Source organism: Lynx canadensis, chromosome A1 (genome assembly GCF_007474595.2).
Source record: "Lynx canadensis isolate LIC74 chromosome A1, mLynCan4.pri.v2, whole genome shotgun sequence".
NCBI classification, from domain to species: Eukaryota; Metazoa; Chordata; class Mammalia; order Carnivora; family Felidae; genus Lynx; species Lynx canadensis.
In genome coordinates, this window is record NC_044303.2 from 93165540 (window position 1) to 93182256 (window position 16717).

Here is a 16717-nt window from a genome sequence, read left to right on the forward strand (position 1 = left end):
CCAGGAAGGAGTCTCAGATGAGCTTCCCTGACATTTCAGAACCTTTCCTTTCCAGAGGGCTCCCTCGCTCTTTACCTCTCAGCCATAGGGTTTTTTTTGTTGTTGTTGTTTGTTTGTTTGTTTGTTTCCCCCTCCAGATTATATTTCTCGTAGGTGAAAAATCACATCACAGCCAAAGGTGAACTTTTGTTCCAAGTCACATTTTCCTCCTCCTGGCCTGGCCGTAGCGGCACCTGCCATTCAGAATGGTACGTGCAGCCTTCCAGCTCATGGTTTTCTATGTTTGCTAAATGTTAACGTCTTTATAATCCATGTATAGTATTTGTAATTCCGTACATTTCACAGAGATGCTGTGCTGTGCCTATCATTTCGCAGCTGGCTTTCCTCTTTCACTCAACATTATACTTTGGGTGTATAGGCTAGTTTACTTACATTAATTATAGCAATGGATATTTTGGTACCTGTTTCTGACATTTATTTTGACTTCATAATGTTTTCTCACTGCTTCTATCTTTCTTCTTTCTTTATGTTGGGTGATGTGAGGATTTTTTAAAAATTCTTTTTTTTCCCCTCTAACAGCTTAGATGTTACACAATTTGTTTTCTCTTTTAGTGGTTATTTTATAATTTTTAGCAAATATGTATATTTAATGATGTCTGAAGTTAGTGAGAATTCCTCTTTCTTCTTGCACTCAATGTAACAACCCTTAGAAACCTTCCTTCTAATCCCCCTACCCTGTCCATCTATGTTATTAATATTTTTTTAATTTAATTTTTATTTTTTTTAATGTTTATTTTTGAGAGAGAGTGAAAGAGACCGTGAGTGGGGTAGGGACAGAGAGAGAGAGGGAGGAGAGGGATCTGAAGCGGGCTCTGTGCTGACAACAGAGCGCCGTTTGTGGGGCTCAGACTCAAAGTGTGTGATCATGACCTGAGCCGAAGTCAGATGCTCAACTGACTAAGCCACCCAGGTGCCCCCTTAAAATTGTTTTATGACTGGCTAAGTGATGAGCCACAGTGTCCTTACTGTGGGCACAGGTTCTAACATGGATTGCTTGGGCCCATCTCTTGGCCCCATACTTTAAAACCATACAGTGCTGGCTCATTCTCTAACTCCTGAGCCTCACTTAACCCATTCTTAAAATGGGGATGATGATAATAGCATTTACCTTCTTGGGTGGTTCTGTGTTTTATTATTTTTTTTTAATTTTTAAATGTTTGTTTATTTTTGAGAAAGAGAGACAGAGATAGAGACAGAGCGTGAGCAGGGGAGGGGCAGAGAGGGAGACACAGAATCCGAAGCAGCCTGCAGGCTCTGAGCTATTAGCACAGAGCCTGACACAGGTCTGGAACCCACGGACAGTGAGATCATGACCTGAGCTGAAGTGAGATGCTCAACTAACAGCCACCCAGGTACCCCATTGGGTGGTCATGTGTTTTAAATGAATGAATACACATAACAGGTTAGAGCAGTGCCTGGCCCTATTACATATGGTGAGTTGACCATACTTTCACACAGCTTTCATGTTTTCATCTCAAGTACTGTGGACAGTTTGAGGCTGGGTACTACCAAAGTTAGAAGAAAGTGTCCTGGCTGAAGACTGTAAGTTGGAGAAAGCCTAAACTTGGAAGCGGTCGATTTCTGTTACCACAGGGCACTGAATGTAACATGCAGGTTTATTTAAGTGTTTGCTTCTGCCAGAGAAGCGGGAGGTTCAAACAGCTGCTGTCGTCCAGGATCGTCAGAGAGTGAAGATGTGACATTTTAGAAATCATAATGTCAATTAGTGGGTAGGCGCTTATTTGGTTTATAAATATTTGATTTGCACCCAACCTTTCAGTTCAGCCGGCAGCCCCCATCAAATGATGTGAGTGCTGGGAGACATGAACTTGAGCTAACAGGTTTTCTTGGTAATTCATGATGTGACTGTGGCCAAGTTCTTTCAATTGTCTCTGCTTTAATTGGACTGTTATAACGGCAAATGATATAATAAAAGCGACTGGCTTTTAGCTAGCGTTTTAAGTGCTTAAAATAACTAAGGAGATGATAACACATTATAGCCAGTAGCAATAATTACTATAATGCTTCATATAAAAATATGCGGTTTTTATCAGTTCAGGTTAAATTTTTTGAATTAACTGGGTTGACTCGTATTGAGTTATTTCACAGCTTTAGGACTTGCCATGTTTATTTTATTTGCTTAGGATTTATTCCCTATCAACCTCCCAAATGATTTGAGGATGCTTTTCAGCATGTATAGACAGTTCATGTAAGCGTGTTGAGAAGTTAGTAGAGAAGTGACCAATGAAGAATTTTATTTCAGTTTCTCATTTCCTTTCATCTGGATTTTTATCCTTTCCAGTAGCTACGACCAGTGATGTCAGTGTGTCTGTCCATCTCTTCTCACTTCACCTTTCGTGCACTCATTCAGGGGAGTCTGGGTGGCTCAGTCGGTTGAACCTCTGATTCTTGATTTCAGCTCAGGTCATGATCTCGCAGTTCGTGGGTTGGAGTCCTGCATGGGGCTCTGTGCTGACAGTGCGGAACCTGTTAGGGATTTTCTCTCTTTCTCTCTGTCTGTCTGTCTTTCTCTGTCTCTGCCCCTCCAGCACCCCCCCCCAAATAAATAAATAAATGTAAAAAAATAAAAGAGGACATTCATTCATTGGAGGCCAACTGTGGACACAGAAACTGAAATTAATCGTCATCTAAGAAACTAACATCTGTTGAGCACTGTCTTACACTGAGAGAGAGATACACTCTGATTAGACCCTCCTTAAATGATAAAACTGAGGCTTAGAAAGTTTGAATAATTTTCCCGAAGTCACAGAACTAGTCACAGGTGGAAAGTCCAGCAGAACTTAAATCTTTCAGAATCTAGATCCTAGAGCCCAGGCTCCTCAGCCATTCGCCTCAGTGCTTTCTGTGACATCACTGTGCAGAGAACCGAGGTGGGAAAAAAATAATTCTCCTCTCTTTCTGGAGAAGTTCACAAGTAATTTTGAGAGTCAACTGACATAAATTGCAAGGCCATGTGAGAACAGTTTCCTGGCAATACATCAACATACGTAAAATGCCTAAGTGGGTCCGCAGAGGGTGTGAGCCTGGTTGAGAGAAGGCAGGTGAAAGGGGGTTAAGATTTTAAAGAAGTTTTTTTTTTTTTTATATATATATGAAATTTATTGACAAATTGGTTTCCATACAACACCCAGTGCTCATCCCAAAAGGTGCCCTCCTCAATACCCATCACCCACCCTCCCCTCCCTCCCACCCCCCATCAACCCTCAGTTTGTTCTCAGTTTTTAAGAGTCTCTTATGCTTTGGCTCTCTCCCACTCTAACCTCTTTTTTTTTTTTTTTCCTTCCCCTCCCCCATGGGTTCCTGTTAAGTTTCTCAGGATCCACATAAGAGTGAAACCATGTGGTATCTGTCTTTCTCTGTATGGCTTATTTCACTTAGCATTACACTCTCCAGTTCCATCCACGTTGCTACAAAAGGCCATATTTCATTTTTTCTCATTGCCACATAGTACTCCATTGTGTATATATACCACAATTTCTTTATCCATTCATCAGTTGATGGACATTTAGGCTCTTTCCATAATTTGGCTATTGTTGAGAGTGCTGCTATGAACATTGGGGTACAAGTGCCCCTATGCATCAGTACTCCTGTATTAAAAGCAGCAGGGTATAGATGTCGGATAACCATCCCTGGACCTCAGTGTTCTGTTCTAGAATTTTAGTCTGTAGATAGCTATTGTCTAAGAAGTGGAGAATGTCCGAAACACCTAATTTGAGCAAATGGTAAGAATTCTTTCAAAAATAGGTATGGTTGGAAGTTTTTGGAACTCTTTTTCAACACTGACTTTGCTTTAATATCCTTCCTTACAAAGTCCCTTCCTCCTCCTCCTTGATTAATTTTCCCATTTTTATATCACAAGTTGACATTGAATTCATGTGCTTTTGCCCTCTTGAGGGCTCATGCGATACTATTACTTATTCACGGGGTCACTTTTACTAGGGTGAGCCGAGTGGCTCTTGCCTCATTAATAACCATACAAGGTAGATGTTATTTTAAATTTCTGTAGTTGAACAGACCTAGGCTGGGAGAGATTAAGTATCTTGTGCAGGACCATTTAGCTAGTAAGTGGTCAAGCCAGAAATGAAATCCAAGCTTCTCTGACTCCAAATTGTGTGTGCATTTCCTATGAGTCACACTACACGATATTCTGAGCAGTTGGTTGATATTTAAAAGGCATGAACCAAAGCCACCCACCCGAAAGTAACTGCACCACTCAAGAGTTACTGTGCCTTAAATTCCAATACTTGAGATGCATCCCCTTTGAATTGTTTAGCTGCGCTCTCCCCGAAGTGTTTCAGTTAATGATCATTCTTTATCTTTTATAGACCTTCACACAGCACTTTAATGTGGATTAAATTAAACGTGGGCATACTTTTGCCTGTTCAAATGGGAGAAAACCCAGCTAACAGAGGCTTACACAAACCGGGTGAGCGATGGCTGGCTCAGTGGCATAAGATGTCGGGGCTGGTATTACTGTGATTCTTTTTTTTTTTTTTTAATGTTTATTTTTGAGAGAGAGCATGAGCAGGGGAGGGGCAGAGAGACAGGGAGACACAGGATCCTAGGCAGGCTCCAGGCCCCATGCTGGCAGCACAGAGCCCAGCACGGGGCTCAAACTCATGAACCGTGAGATCATGACCTGACCCGAAGTCAGATGCTCAACCGACTGAGCCACCCAGGTGCTCCAGTATTACTTTGATTCTTTTGGCCTTTTTCCTCAAGGTCACAAGATAGCTGCTGCAGACCTAGGGCATCCGTTCTTATTTAGGCTTAGAGGGAGGGAAGGAAGAGAGCAACGCCAGCCAGGTGTTATTTCTATCCAGAAAAGCAAAGCCTACCCAATGAGTCTTCCAGCAAACTTTGGCTTCTGACTTCCGGTGAGAGCTGCCTCACATGGCTGTACATACCTGCAAAAGAGTCTGGGGATGTGGGTATTTCTGTAATGGAGATGGGCAGGGTAGGAGAGGGATGAGAATGACACCGGGTCAGCCAGTCGACAGTGTTGCCCGCAACATACGATCTACGTTCATTTTATCCTCCAAACTATTTTCAGAGGCAGCAAAGAACATTATCTCCGTGTGACACATGATGGAAATAAGGTCCGTGAGGTTTGAATGACTTGCCAAGGTCAAAGGACAAGTTAGAGTATCTGGAATCTGAGCCTGGGTTTCCTGCATTCCAGGCAAGTTCTTTCTCTTCTACGCTCTTCGCCCAAGGAGGAGTGAGCAGTTCAGTGATTAAGACTTTGCTGCGTTGGTTCTGAAATCCTCCTCCCCGGAGGCAGAAATCTCTCTGTGCAGGAGGTTCCAAAAGCCAGGGAAAGGCTACGGGCTTGGGGTGAGGGAATGACAAGTACCAGTGCTGCTTGTTTCTTCCCAGTTTTGCTCGGGACTGGACATTGGACATGAATGCTGAACATAGCTTTTCTGTGTCTGCCTCCCACCGGTTCTGGGCTGAGGGTCTTGTAGGAAATTTCAGTGAGGCCATTGAAAAGACTGGTCTCTTTTCCCCTGTTTGTCCTTTGACCTAGTCTGGGACAGGAGGTTGCGGTCTAACTTCTGTGTTGATGGAGTCTCTCTTGGCCACGCTTTGATGAAGAAAAAGCCTCATTATTTGGCTTGCGTCTCTGGTGGCTTTTTCACCCGCCTTTATACAAAAGCTGGTTTCTAAGGAAGGGGCCTCTTTTTTGGATGAAGACATTTCCGTGTATTTTCTTCAGGGCCATTATCCTGCAAATATCCGAGTGCTGAACTTGGAAGGTCACAGTCCTGAGTTTTACGAAGGGTCCAGGCGACCCCAGCGGAAGGGAGGGGTGGGTACCACGTCCTGTTCCATGATGTAGCCTCTCCTGACCCCTCCTCTTCTGTGGCCCTTTCCACAGGCACTGTAACCATTCAGTTGCATTTCTCTTCCTCAGCTAACGCCGAGAGGGTTTTTAATCTTTGTATCCACAGAGTTTGACAAATAGAAGCATTCAATAACTGAATGAGGAAAAAAAAAATCTTGGCTTTCTTGAATATTTGGTTTAAAGGTTAACCAAGAAAGCTGACTTATTTTTGTTCACACTGCTGAAAACAGTTATGTAATGTAATGGTTCAAGGTTTCACCTTAGCAAGCAGAGCGTTTTGTTTATTTTTATTTACTTTATTTTATTATTTTGTGTGTGTGTGTGTGAGCAGAATAGATATAAATTGGATTCAGTGTGCTTGGTTCTGTAGGTCGTGGTGGTGACTGTCAGTTGCTACCTTCTAGTTTTGCACTTTTTCACATGTAGACTATTAGGATGTTTTCAAATGTCTGATGACCTCCTTTGTTCTCATTTTTCCTTCCTCTCGTGTGCCACTCATTATCCTTTATTTTTATCAATTAACTTACATTTATTTATTCACATGGTTTTGAAATAGCTAAGTAAATGATGGTGCCATTAGAAGTCTCCTTTACATTTCTAATCCCCAGCTACTCAGTTTACCTCCCCTAAGCCATACTTAGCATTCTTTCTAGAATATTCTTTCAGAGATATTGTGTGCACATACAAAACTACACAAGTAGTAGCATGTAGTTGTGTAATTTTTTAAACTCAGTTACTTCCAGGGGCGCCTGGGTGGCTCAGTCGGGTGAGTGTCCGACTTCAACTCAGGTCATGATCGCACATTCATGGGTTCAAGCCCATCAGGCTCTGTGCTGACAGCTCAGAGCCTGGAGCCTGCTTCGGATTCTGTGTCTCCCTCTCTCTCTGCCCCTCCCCCACTGGCCCACAGTGTCTCTCTCTCTCTCTCTCTCTCTCTCAGAATAAATAAACATAATAATAAAAAAAAATTTAACTCAGTTACTGCCTCCATCATTTTCTTCAATTGTATATAAAAATTTTCCTCATCTTGTTTTTTTTAATGTTTATTTTTGAGAGAGGACACACACAAGTCGGGGAGGGGCAGAGAGAAAAAGAGGCAGAGAATCCAAAGCAGGCTCTGTGCTGACAGCAGAGGGCCCAATGTGGGACTCAAACCCACGAACCATGAGATCATGAGCTGAGCAGAAGCCAGATGCTTACCCGACTAAGCCACTCAGGCTCCCCCTCATCTTGTTTTAATGTCATACTGTTCCACCTTGTGGAAGTCCCTAATGTGGTTACCTCCTCCCTTATTAGTGGATATTTAGATCAGTTCTAGTCTTTTGCTAATATGCTGGCAATGCCGTATTAAATGATCCTATATCTTCACTGATCACATGTGCAAATATATCAGTAGGACAAATTTCAAATGGAATGGTCTGGTCAAAGAATATGTGTGTTTCCAACCCGGTAATTCGCCTTCTCAAGGGTCATGTGGATGTGCAGTTCCACCTACAATGTATGACCGTAACTGTATCCCCATCCTGCCACTCTTCTAGTGTGTTACAAAGCTGTTTGATCTTTTTGCAACAGGACAGGTCAAAAAAAAAAAGGTATCTCATTTTCTTCCTATGATTAAAGTTGAGCATCTTTTTAAGAAAAAAACAATAGGTTGATGAGACATTTTTAGTTGCTTTTCCATGACCTGCTCTTTATGTCCTTTCCCCATTTTTCTGTGGATTGCTTATCTCTTTCTTAAGGATTTGTAGGAACCTATATACCAGGGAAACAAGTCCTTTGTTGTGAACATTTTCAGTTCCAATAACAGTTGTGAACATTTTCCCCACGTGGTATTTGTTTTGTTTTGTTTTGTTTTACATTTATTCATTTTTGAGGGGCAGAGAGAGAGAGAGCACAAGTGGGGGAGGGGCAGAGAGAGAGGGACACACAGAATCCAAAGCAGGCTCCAGGCTCTGAGCTGTCAGCACAGAGCCCGATGCGGGGTTCGAACCCACTGTAAGATCATGACCTGAGCCGAAGTCGAATGCTTAGCCAACTGAGCCACCTAGGTGATCCGTTAAGCATCTGAGTCTTGCTTTTGACTCAGGTCATGATTTCGCTCATTGTTTGTGGATTCAAGCCCCACATCAGGCTCTGCGCTCACGGTGTGGAGCCTGCTTGGGATTCTCTCTCTTTCTCTCTCTCTCTCTCTCTCTCTCTCTCTCTCTGTCTGTCTGTCTTCCCCCACCCCCCTGTGCCCCTCCTGTGCTCTCTCTCGAGATCAGTAAAATAAGCTTTAAAAAAATTATTACTTTGATAATATGTCGGGGCTGCTTCTCCCTTATTATTCTTCCTTTTCGGAGTTTCCTTTGTTATTTTACCTCTATTTGCTTTCTTAACAAATCCACGACTGTAGGTATTTTATTCAGTATCTACTTTTTAAGCACCACGTTTGTGCTGAGCACTGCCCTGGATTCTTTACTAGAAAGGAAATGCGGGATATGTAAGATGCTGTCCCAGATCAGACTGCAGAACTCAGAACCTCATTGAGGAGGAAAAGCACACACAGAAGGCAGCTGGGGCTTCTGCATGTGAGCCCCTCGCTCTGGAGGGCTGGGTGAGCAGAGGTCCCCACGCCAGCAGGTGACTTTATTGTGAGGAAGGTCTCTGTCACTAAGCTCCAGACCCTCTTCCTCCGAATGACCTCCACTGCAAGTTCATCTTGGAGAGTGGACTTCAAGGATAGGATATTTTGGGTATCAGAGCAGAAAGAAAACAGTTACATTGGGAAGCTCAAGCTTGTGGTGGGGGAGGGTATTTTCTGGGGACAGATTCTGTGTTATGCCTGCACATAACGTTACTTGAAACCTCTGGCAAAGACCATTAACCATAGCTCTAGAATGCAAGCAGATTGAACCGTCGTCATGCATTGCCCCTAAAATCTTTCTCATTAGCATCAATGTGAAAAATGAGTATAAAGATGTCTTGGCATCCGTCATTCTGATTACTCTAACTCCCCCACAAGCGAGCTTGAAACCCATCATATATTTTGATCATATGCGATATAATGGGAATATTTTTACAGGTGGATTTTAATACACAACATGGAATCCGGTGTTGAATGGCTAGGATGTTAAGAATGTTTTCCATTTTCTCTATGGAAATATTATTTTGCAGTTCGGAATGACAGCCCTCACCCTTGACTCCTTACTGCACTTTCCTGTCTTCCTACTTGACAGATTGGCTCGACCTTCCATCTGCCCTCTGTACTGAGGGGTCCTTCAGGACTTGGCCTTGTGTCCTGTCCTTTTCTCTCCACTTCCTCCAATTTTCCCACTCATCTCAGAAAACGACCTAACTAGTGATACCTTCCAAGTTCATTCCCCCGGTCTGGATTTCTCTCAGTGACTTGCATATACTGCTACCTGCGTGGCGTCTATGCTCAGATGACAGTGGCCAACGTAGAATCTTTGCTTCCCTCCTCCCCCCACCAGCCCACTGTACTCAGGAAATGGCATGGCCAGCCACTGTGTTTTCCAGAGTAGAAACTCAGCCACCTAGGATTCTTTTCTTTCTTTTATCACTCCCACATTCAGCCCCTCTGCAAGTTCTAGCAAGATCTGCAAACTATATCTCTAGCGCGCCCACTATCTCCATTTCCATGGCAACCCCACCCCCCCAGTCCAGGTCATGGGGATACTAACTGCAGCCAATCAGATGCAGTAGTCCTTCCTCCCCTGTGTCCTTGGTATCCCTTAAAGTGAGGATGAACCCTTCAAGCTGTAAACCAGATCATGCCATTCCTCTGCCTAATACCCTTCAGTGGATTCCTGCAGAGCCTGAAATGAAATCCAGTCTGGATACCGCAGCCAACAACGTCCTGCACGTCTGATCCCTATTTGTCTCTTTCAGTTCATCTCCTTCCACTCAGCCCCATGATCATTTAGTTTCAAACACCCTGGTATTCTTTTATTTCCTTAAGCACACTAAGCTTTACATTTTTTTTCTTTATGTTTATTTGTGAGAGAGGGAGAGACAGAGCATGAGCAGGGGAGGGGCAGAGAGAGAGGGAGCACAGAATCCGAAGCAGGCTCCAGGCTCTGAGCTGTCAGCACAGAGCCCGAGGCGGGGCTCAAACTCACGAACCATGAGATCATGACCTGAGCTGAAGTCGGACGCTCAGCTGACTAAGCCACCCAGGCGCCCCAAGCACGCTAAGCTTTATAAAGCTCATGCCCTTTCCCTGTCCATTTCCCCTGCCTAGAAGGTTCTTCTCCTGGCTGTTGATGGGACTGGCCCCCCTTCTCAGGAACTTAGGCACACGTTTTCCCCGGTGCCCACATCTTATGTCAACTCCAGTTTATTCTTCCCTGTTTCATCACTTGTTGGTTTTTCAGAGCAGTGTCCACAGACATAATTACTTTATCAAATTGCTTCAAGTCTGCTCTCTTGACTTTGTCTTTCTTTCCTGGTGAAAGTTAGCTTCTCAGAGCAGACCCTCTGTCTGCTGTAAATGCTGTTGTACGGCTAGCACGTAGCACAGTGCTTGGTGCACACTGAGTGTTGAGCACCCTGGATATTTAGCAAATGGATGAATAAGCAGCAGGTTACGCTGGGGATTATCTGCAGAGTAGAATAAATTATGTTTGTTTGTTTGTTTGTTTCCTTAACCTTGGCTTTGAAATATGTAGCGTGATCAAATGAAGCCAAAATAAAACTTATTTGAGGTGTGGATGAAACCACTTGTAGTAAAAAGCAACTACGTGATAGAAAGTTTTTCTGGGGAAGTTACTGAAGAAGAATGTTCTCTGGACTTCCTAGGGAGTTGCAAAATGATGTTGCTGTAATGCCTTGGCATTTAGTAGGATGTGTTCTGTACACATTTGAAACATGGCATAGATTCACTTCACTTGTATTACGCTTTTGTATGCCCAACTTCCATGAACATATTTAATTAACATTAGGACCTATGCAGTGATTAGGATAGTCAGTATTAAATGAACGTAATAAGGCACTTCATTAGAAAGTACTTATTGTTCTCTGCTAGGTAGACATGGCTCCTGTCCTCAAGGAGCCTCACAGACAAGTGGGGGTGATAATCTTGCAAGGAAATCCTTACTGTTCCTCTGTGGTATCAATAAGAGGCATATACAGAAATCATGGAATAAAGGAGGGAGTTTTTAGATTTGGCTAGGGCACGCACAATGTCCTAGAAAGAAGTGAGCGTGGAGTCTTGGTGTTAAAGGAGTAAGAATCTGCTAGGTGGGAAGACTTTGCAGTCCATGGAGCAGAATGTACAAACACACGGAAGCACTGTTAAGGTACTGTGTTCTGGAATTTCTGCACCCAGAGGGAGATAAAGGTAAGGGGAATAGGTGCTGAAGTTGAAGAGATAGGCAAAACCAGATTGCAGAATGGGGGCCTTTGAATGGCTTCCATCTTGACAGCAGGGGGCTGATATAATTGATATTTTTACCAAGGTTATTAAAAGGTGGAGGATAGTTTTTGGTAGAAGGCTCTGGTAGTGGAGATAGAAGGCATAGAGGAGATCGTCCAGGAAGGTACAGAGTGAGAGAAGCGTCAGAGATGGTCCTCAGGAGAGTAATGGCACTTAGCTGGGGAGGGAGGAGAAAGCTGGATTTTTTTTTAAGTTTATTTATTTATTTTGAGAGAGAGAGAGAGAGAGAGAAAGAGAGCGTGAGCATGAGTGGGGAGGAGCAGAGAAAGAGGGAGAAAGAAAATCCCAAGCAGGCTCTCTGCTCAGCACTGAGCCCAACGCGGGGCTCAATCTCACAACCATGAGAGCGTGACCTGAACTAATATCAAGAGTTGGACACTTAAAGGAAGGTGGATATTTAAGGAAAGAGAGATGGATCCTTTGGAGTGGCAGCAGATGGGGGTTGGGGGGAAGCCATATGTCACACAAGCCAAGAGATCTTTTTAAAAAATTTTTTTTAATGTTTATTTATTTTTGAGAGAAAGGGAGACAGAGCACAAGTAGGGGAGAGGCAGAGAGAGAGGGAGACACAGAATCTGAAGCAGGCTCCAGGCTCTGAGCCATCAGCACAGAGCCCTATGCGGAGCTCGAACTCATGAACCGCGAGATCATGACCTGAGCCGTAGTTGGACGCTCAACCGACCGAGCCACCCAAGCGCCCCAAGAGATCTTTTTTAGGAAGGAAGGAATGATTAATGTCAGGTCAAGTAAGAATTAAGATGGAAGGACTGGATTTCATAATTAAGATGTGTTTACTGACCTTCCCAAGAGTCCTGTTAGCGGGCTGATGGTGGCAAAAGCCATGTGGGCACGCTGGGGGATGAAGTAGAACAGAAAATATCACCTGTGGCACACAGAGCTGGGAGTGGGGGTGGTAGGAGGGATTGGGGGAGGGGTTCTTCTTTGTTTCTTTTCCTTTGTTTATAGTGAACCATCGAGATTTGCACTAACTGAGAGAGGAAGCACAAAAACCAGATTTTCCATGCAGAACTGGTTTGGGATATAGCATTGCTTTGGATTTTTCCTTATCGGAAAATAAGGGGAGAAGGGTGAGGTGTGGTGTGATGGTGGCTGAAGTAGAAAGTCGAGGGCATTTCTGATATTGGGGGGAAAGCATGGCCTTCAAGGGGAAAGGTGATTATTCAGAGTAGGCGCTAGGGAGGATGGGGGAATAGTCCTGTGTGAGGCTGCGGGTTCAGCTGAGCCCGAAGGCACAGGTGGCCCCAGTCCATCTGCAACACCCTGGACAGCAGGTCGCCGCTTGGAGGTTACCGGGGTGGGCCCACCTGCATGTAACAGCAGGGAGGGCAGCTGTGAATGTGGTGAGGTCACAGTTGAAGTGATGGGCACGAATGGCAGGAACCAGCCTGGTTCAGGAGGGGAGTAGCTGGGAGGTCTGAGGAACAGGTGCACTGTGAGTGATGGAGGGAAGGCCAGTCCTGGAAAGATAGGAGGCTCTTTGGGAGCAATGTCAGAATTCTCCCATCTAGCTTGGCATTTCTTCACCAGTTACCTGGGAAGGTACCTGTGCCGCATTTATGCCGCTGTTGCCCAGAACAGAGCGTGGAAAGCCTGTCTTGGAATTACTCTCTGAATCTGTGGCACAGCTTAGGACTACCTGGAGGCTTGGTGACCCTGAGCCCTTTTGGGGATGGATTTGACATTTTGCCAAGTCATCTGGAGCTAAGTTGGGTGAAGAAAATAGACAATCAAGCTGGGTAATATCATTTTCAGTAGAAATGGAAATGTGGATTTAAATAATAGGATTATTTTTCTTATGTGACTTGTGCCACGCCCTGACAGCAGTTTCTAAAGAGGACAGTGACAGCATCTTTGGAATGTATATAGCCTCTCAGAGTGACTAGTTTGAGGGTGCATTCTTTTGGATGTAAACATCTCAAGAGATTTGGGGATCCCAACACTCGCTGATACAAAGTTGAGCAGGCTTCTACCATTATATCCATACAATCTTTTTGTATCTGTTAGATTGAAATCCTTTATGTTAATATGGTATTGGAAGGGGTGAGACTCAACAAAAATATTTCTTTTTTTAAAAAAATTATTTATTTATTTTGAGAGAGAGAGAGAGAGAGAGAGAACGCAAACACGTTCACCAGCGGAGGAGGGGCAGAGAGAGAGAATCCCAAGCAGGCTCAGTGCTGTCAGCACAGAGCCTGATGTAGGGCTTGATCGCATAACTGTGAGATCGTGACCTGAGCTGAAACCAAGAGTTAGACGCTTAACCGACTGAACCACTGAGGCATCCCTGAGCAAGAATATTTCTGTAGTTAACTTGTCCTGCTCTGTATTTGCGACCTGTTTCTTTCCTGGAAACTGGAAAGTCTTCATTGTCTATTAGCATTTGTTCAAACTTTGAAAGTCCCCAGCTGAAAACTTAGGATAAAGGCAACACTCAAGCCGTTATGTTGCCAAATGTAACTTAATTTGTTAAAATTCGGTATGTGTATGAGAGATTCTGCTGGCTGTCCATCTCCTCGAGGTCCCGGAAAGAAGTGTGGTACATTTTGCTGTCAGATTCCGGTCCTTGCAGAGTAACACTGATAGCATTATTGGGATAATAACATGGGGAAAAGCTATGCCTACAGAATAATTAAACTAGAAGGGGGGTTTGTAGCCAACATGGGAAAATCGCTTTCCTGACTCTACAGGAGCAGAGTAGCTGGGCTCCAACTGTAGAGCAGACGAGCCCTGCCCGCCTCCGTTGCGAGTCAATTACCTGAGAATGCACTGTTCTCATTTTGGGTGGCATTCCTCTCATGCTTTCTGCTTAAGTTGGCTACTTACCAAAAGGCAAAGAATATGTCATCTCTTAGTGGGGGAGCTCCGCTGGCATTCTGGCAGACGGGTCTTTCTTGCGCGTGGGACTCCCAGAATTACAGCATGTGTGGCACCCTTGGCTTCCTGGCTCTAAATGCCAGGAGCCCCCACAAGTCGCTGTGCAGCCAGAAATGTCCCCGCACATTTCCAGATGATGCCTCTGATTTACAGACTCCTAGAGCCTGGTGGAGTCGTTTACCGAGAAGCCAGGGAAGATGCAGGAAACATTCTTTTCTGTCTCTTCCACTGTCTGCCTGAATGTGTGTCTATCTACTTACAATATCTATCTCTCTCCTTTTTCTTTGTTTTTTTTTTCATTGTGGCATGAGGAATGACAGAAGTTGTTTTTTAATTTTTTTTCTCTGAGTTTATTTATTTTGAGAGATAGTACGAGCAGAGGAGGAGGAGGAGAGAGAGAGGGAGAGAGAGAATCCCAAGAAAGCTCTGTACCATTGGTGCAAAGCCAGATGCAGGGCTTAGTCCCATAAACCACAAGATCATGACCTGTGCTAAAATCAAGAGTCTGATGCCTAACCTATTGAGCCACCCAGGCGCCCCAGAAATGACAGACATTTTTTTTTTTTTTAATTTTTTTTTTCAACGTTTATTTATTTTTGGGACAGAGAGAGACAGAGCATGAACGGGGGAGGGGCAGAGAGAGAGGGAGACACAGAATCGGAAACAGGCTCCAGGCTCTGAGCCATCAGCCCAGAGCCTGACGCGGGGCTCGAACTCACGGACCGCGAGATCGTGACCTGGCTGAAGTCGGACGCTTAACCGACTGCGCCACCCAGGCGCCCCGACAGACATTTTTTTAAAAGAACTTTTATTAAAGAAAGATTGGAAGGGCGCCTGGGTGGTTCAGTCAGTTAAGTGTCCGACTTCAGCTCAGGTCATGATCTCATGATTCGTAAGTTCGAGTCCCACATCGGGCTCTGTGCTGACAGTGTGGAGCCTGGAGCCTGGAGCCTGTTTCGGATTCTGTGTCTCCCTCTCTCTGCTTCTTCCCCACTCACACTGTCTCTTTCTCTCAAAAATAAATAAACATTAAAAAAAAAGAATCCTTACAATATTGAAAAAAAAAAGAAGAAGAAGGAAAGATTGGAAACAAATTAATAATCCAAGCAAAGGCTAAGGGAGAACAGAAGAAAAGAGAAGGTAGATCAGTAGGTGGAGAAGCCAGAAGGAATGTTTCTGCCACACTTGTCTGTGGTCCCTTGTGGTTTTCTCCCCAAAGCCAATTAAGATTTCCTATAAGGACGCTCATGTACAGTTGCATTATAGGCCATAAGCGACCGCAGAGGCACCGTAAATAGATTTCACTGAGAACGTGGTTAGAATTGAGGAAGGGATTAGATCCAGACCCTTGATGAGGAGAACAGACTGTTCCTAAGGCAAGTCCATTCCGGCTTCATCAAGGATGGGGTGGGGTGCCTTGCTGATAGGCGCAATCCTTTCTTTTAAAATGATGTGACTTACACGATCGTCCAGGAGCATCGACCCCGGAATAACTTCAGCTCCTTTGTAGCAAGTTTCACATTTTAATTTTTGCAAAACCAAGTTCTCCTTTTGTGCCAATACCATTTTCTAAAAATAGCGTACCTGGCTAGCATTTAAAAGTTAGAATCTTTACCTTGCCATGATTGCTAAAAAGTCACCTGTTATGTATTTTTAAAATCTGCACTAACACGTTGTAGACCGTTCATGCCATACTGAAGCTGATTTTCTACTTTATTTTTTCAGTTGTTCATGGTGGACAATGGAGCAGATGACTGGAGAATAGCCATGACTTATGAGCGTATTTTCTTCATCTGCTTGGAAATACTGGTGTGTGCTATTCATCCCATACCTGGGAATTATACGTTCACATGGACGGCCCGGCTTGCCTTCTCCTATGCCCCATCCACAACCACCGCTGATGTGGACATTATTTTATCTATACCAATGTTCTTAAGACTCTATCTGATTGCCAGAGTCATGCTTTTACATAGCAAACTTTTCACTGATGCCTCCTCTAGAAGCATTGGAGCACTTAATAAGATAAACTTCAATACACGTTTTGTTATGAAGACTTTAATGACTATATGTCCAGGAACTGTACTCTTGGTTTTTAGTATCTCCTTATGGATAATTGCCGCATGGACTGTCCGAGCTTGTGAAAGGTAAGTTTGTTTCTTTTCCTGAGAACGTAATTTGCCATATGGTGTCCTTGGAAGTGGGAGAAAGAACACGTTTTATTTAGACCAGAGGCACACATAGAGACTCACTCTTGAAAACTTTGGATTCTCCACTGGGCTTCTTTTAAATGAGCCTGACAAAACGTTGCTTAACAGTTTTGCTTACAGTAATGCCTTGATGATTATGTATTTTTCTTTCTGATTTGATCAGTTTTCAGTAGAGGGCTGTCTTTATAACCTGTGGCAAAATTTAGAAACCTACAAATCTTATAAGAGATTTCTGCCTGAAATGTGTGT

General features: G+C 43.9%; 1 protein-coding gene across 1 annotated transcript in view; it reads left to right on the plus strand.

Moving 5' to 3' along the window:
• KCNN2 (potassium calcium-activated channel subfamily N member 2) overlaps positions 1 to 16717 on the plus strand; it is a 157138-nt gene that overhangs the window by 29468 nt on the left and 110953 nt on the right. Inside the window, exon 3 of the mRNA XM_032592690.1 lies at positions 15987 to 16405. Within this exon, the coding sequence (XP_032448581.1) occupies positions 15987 to 16405 (419 nt within the window). The remainder of the gene's footprint in view (positions 1 to 15986; positions 16406 to 16717) is intronic.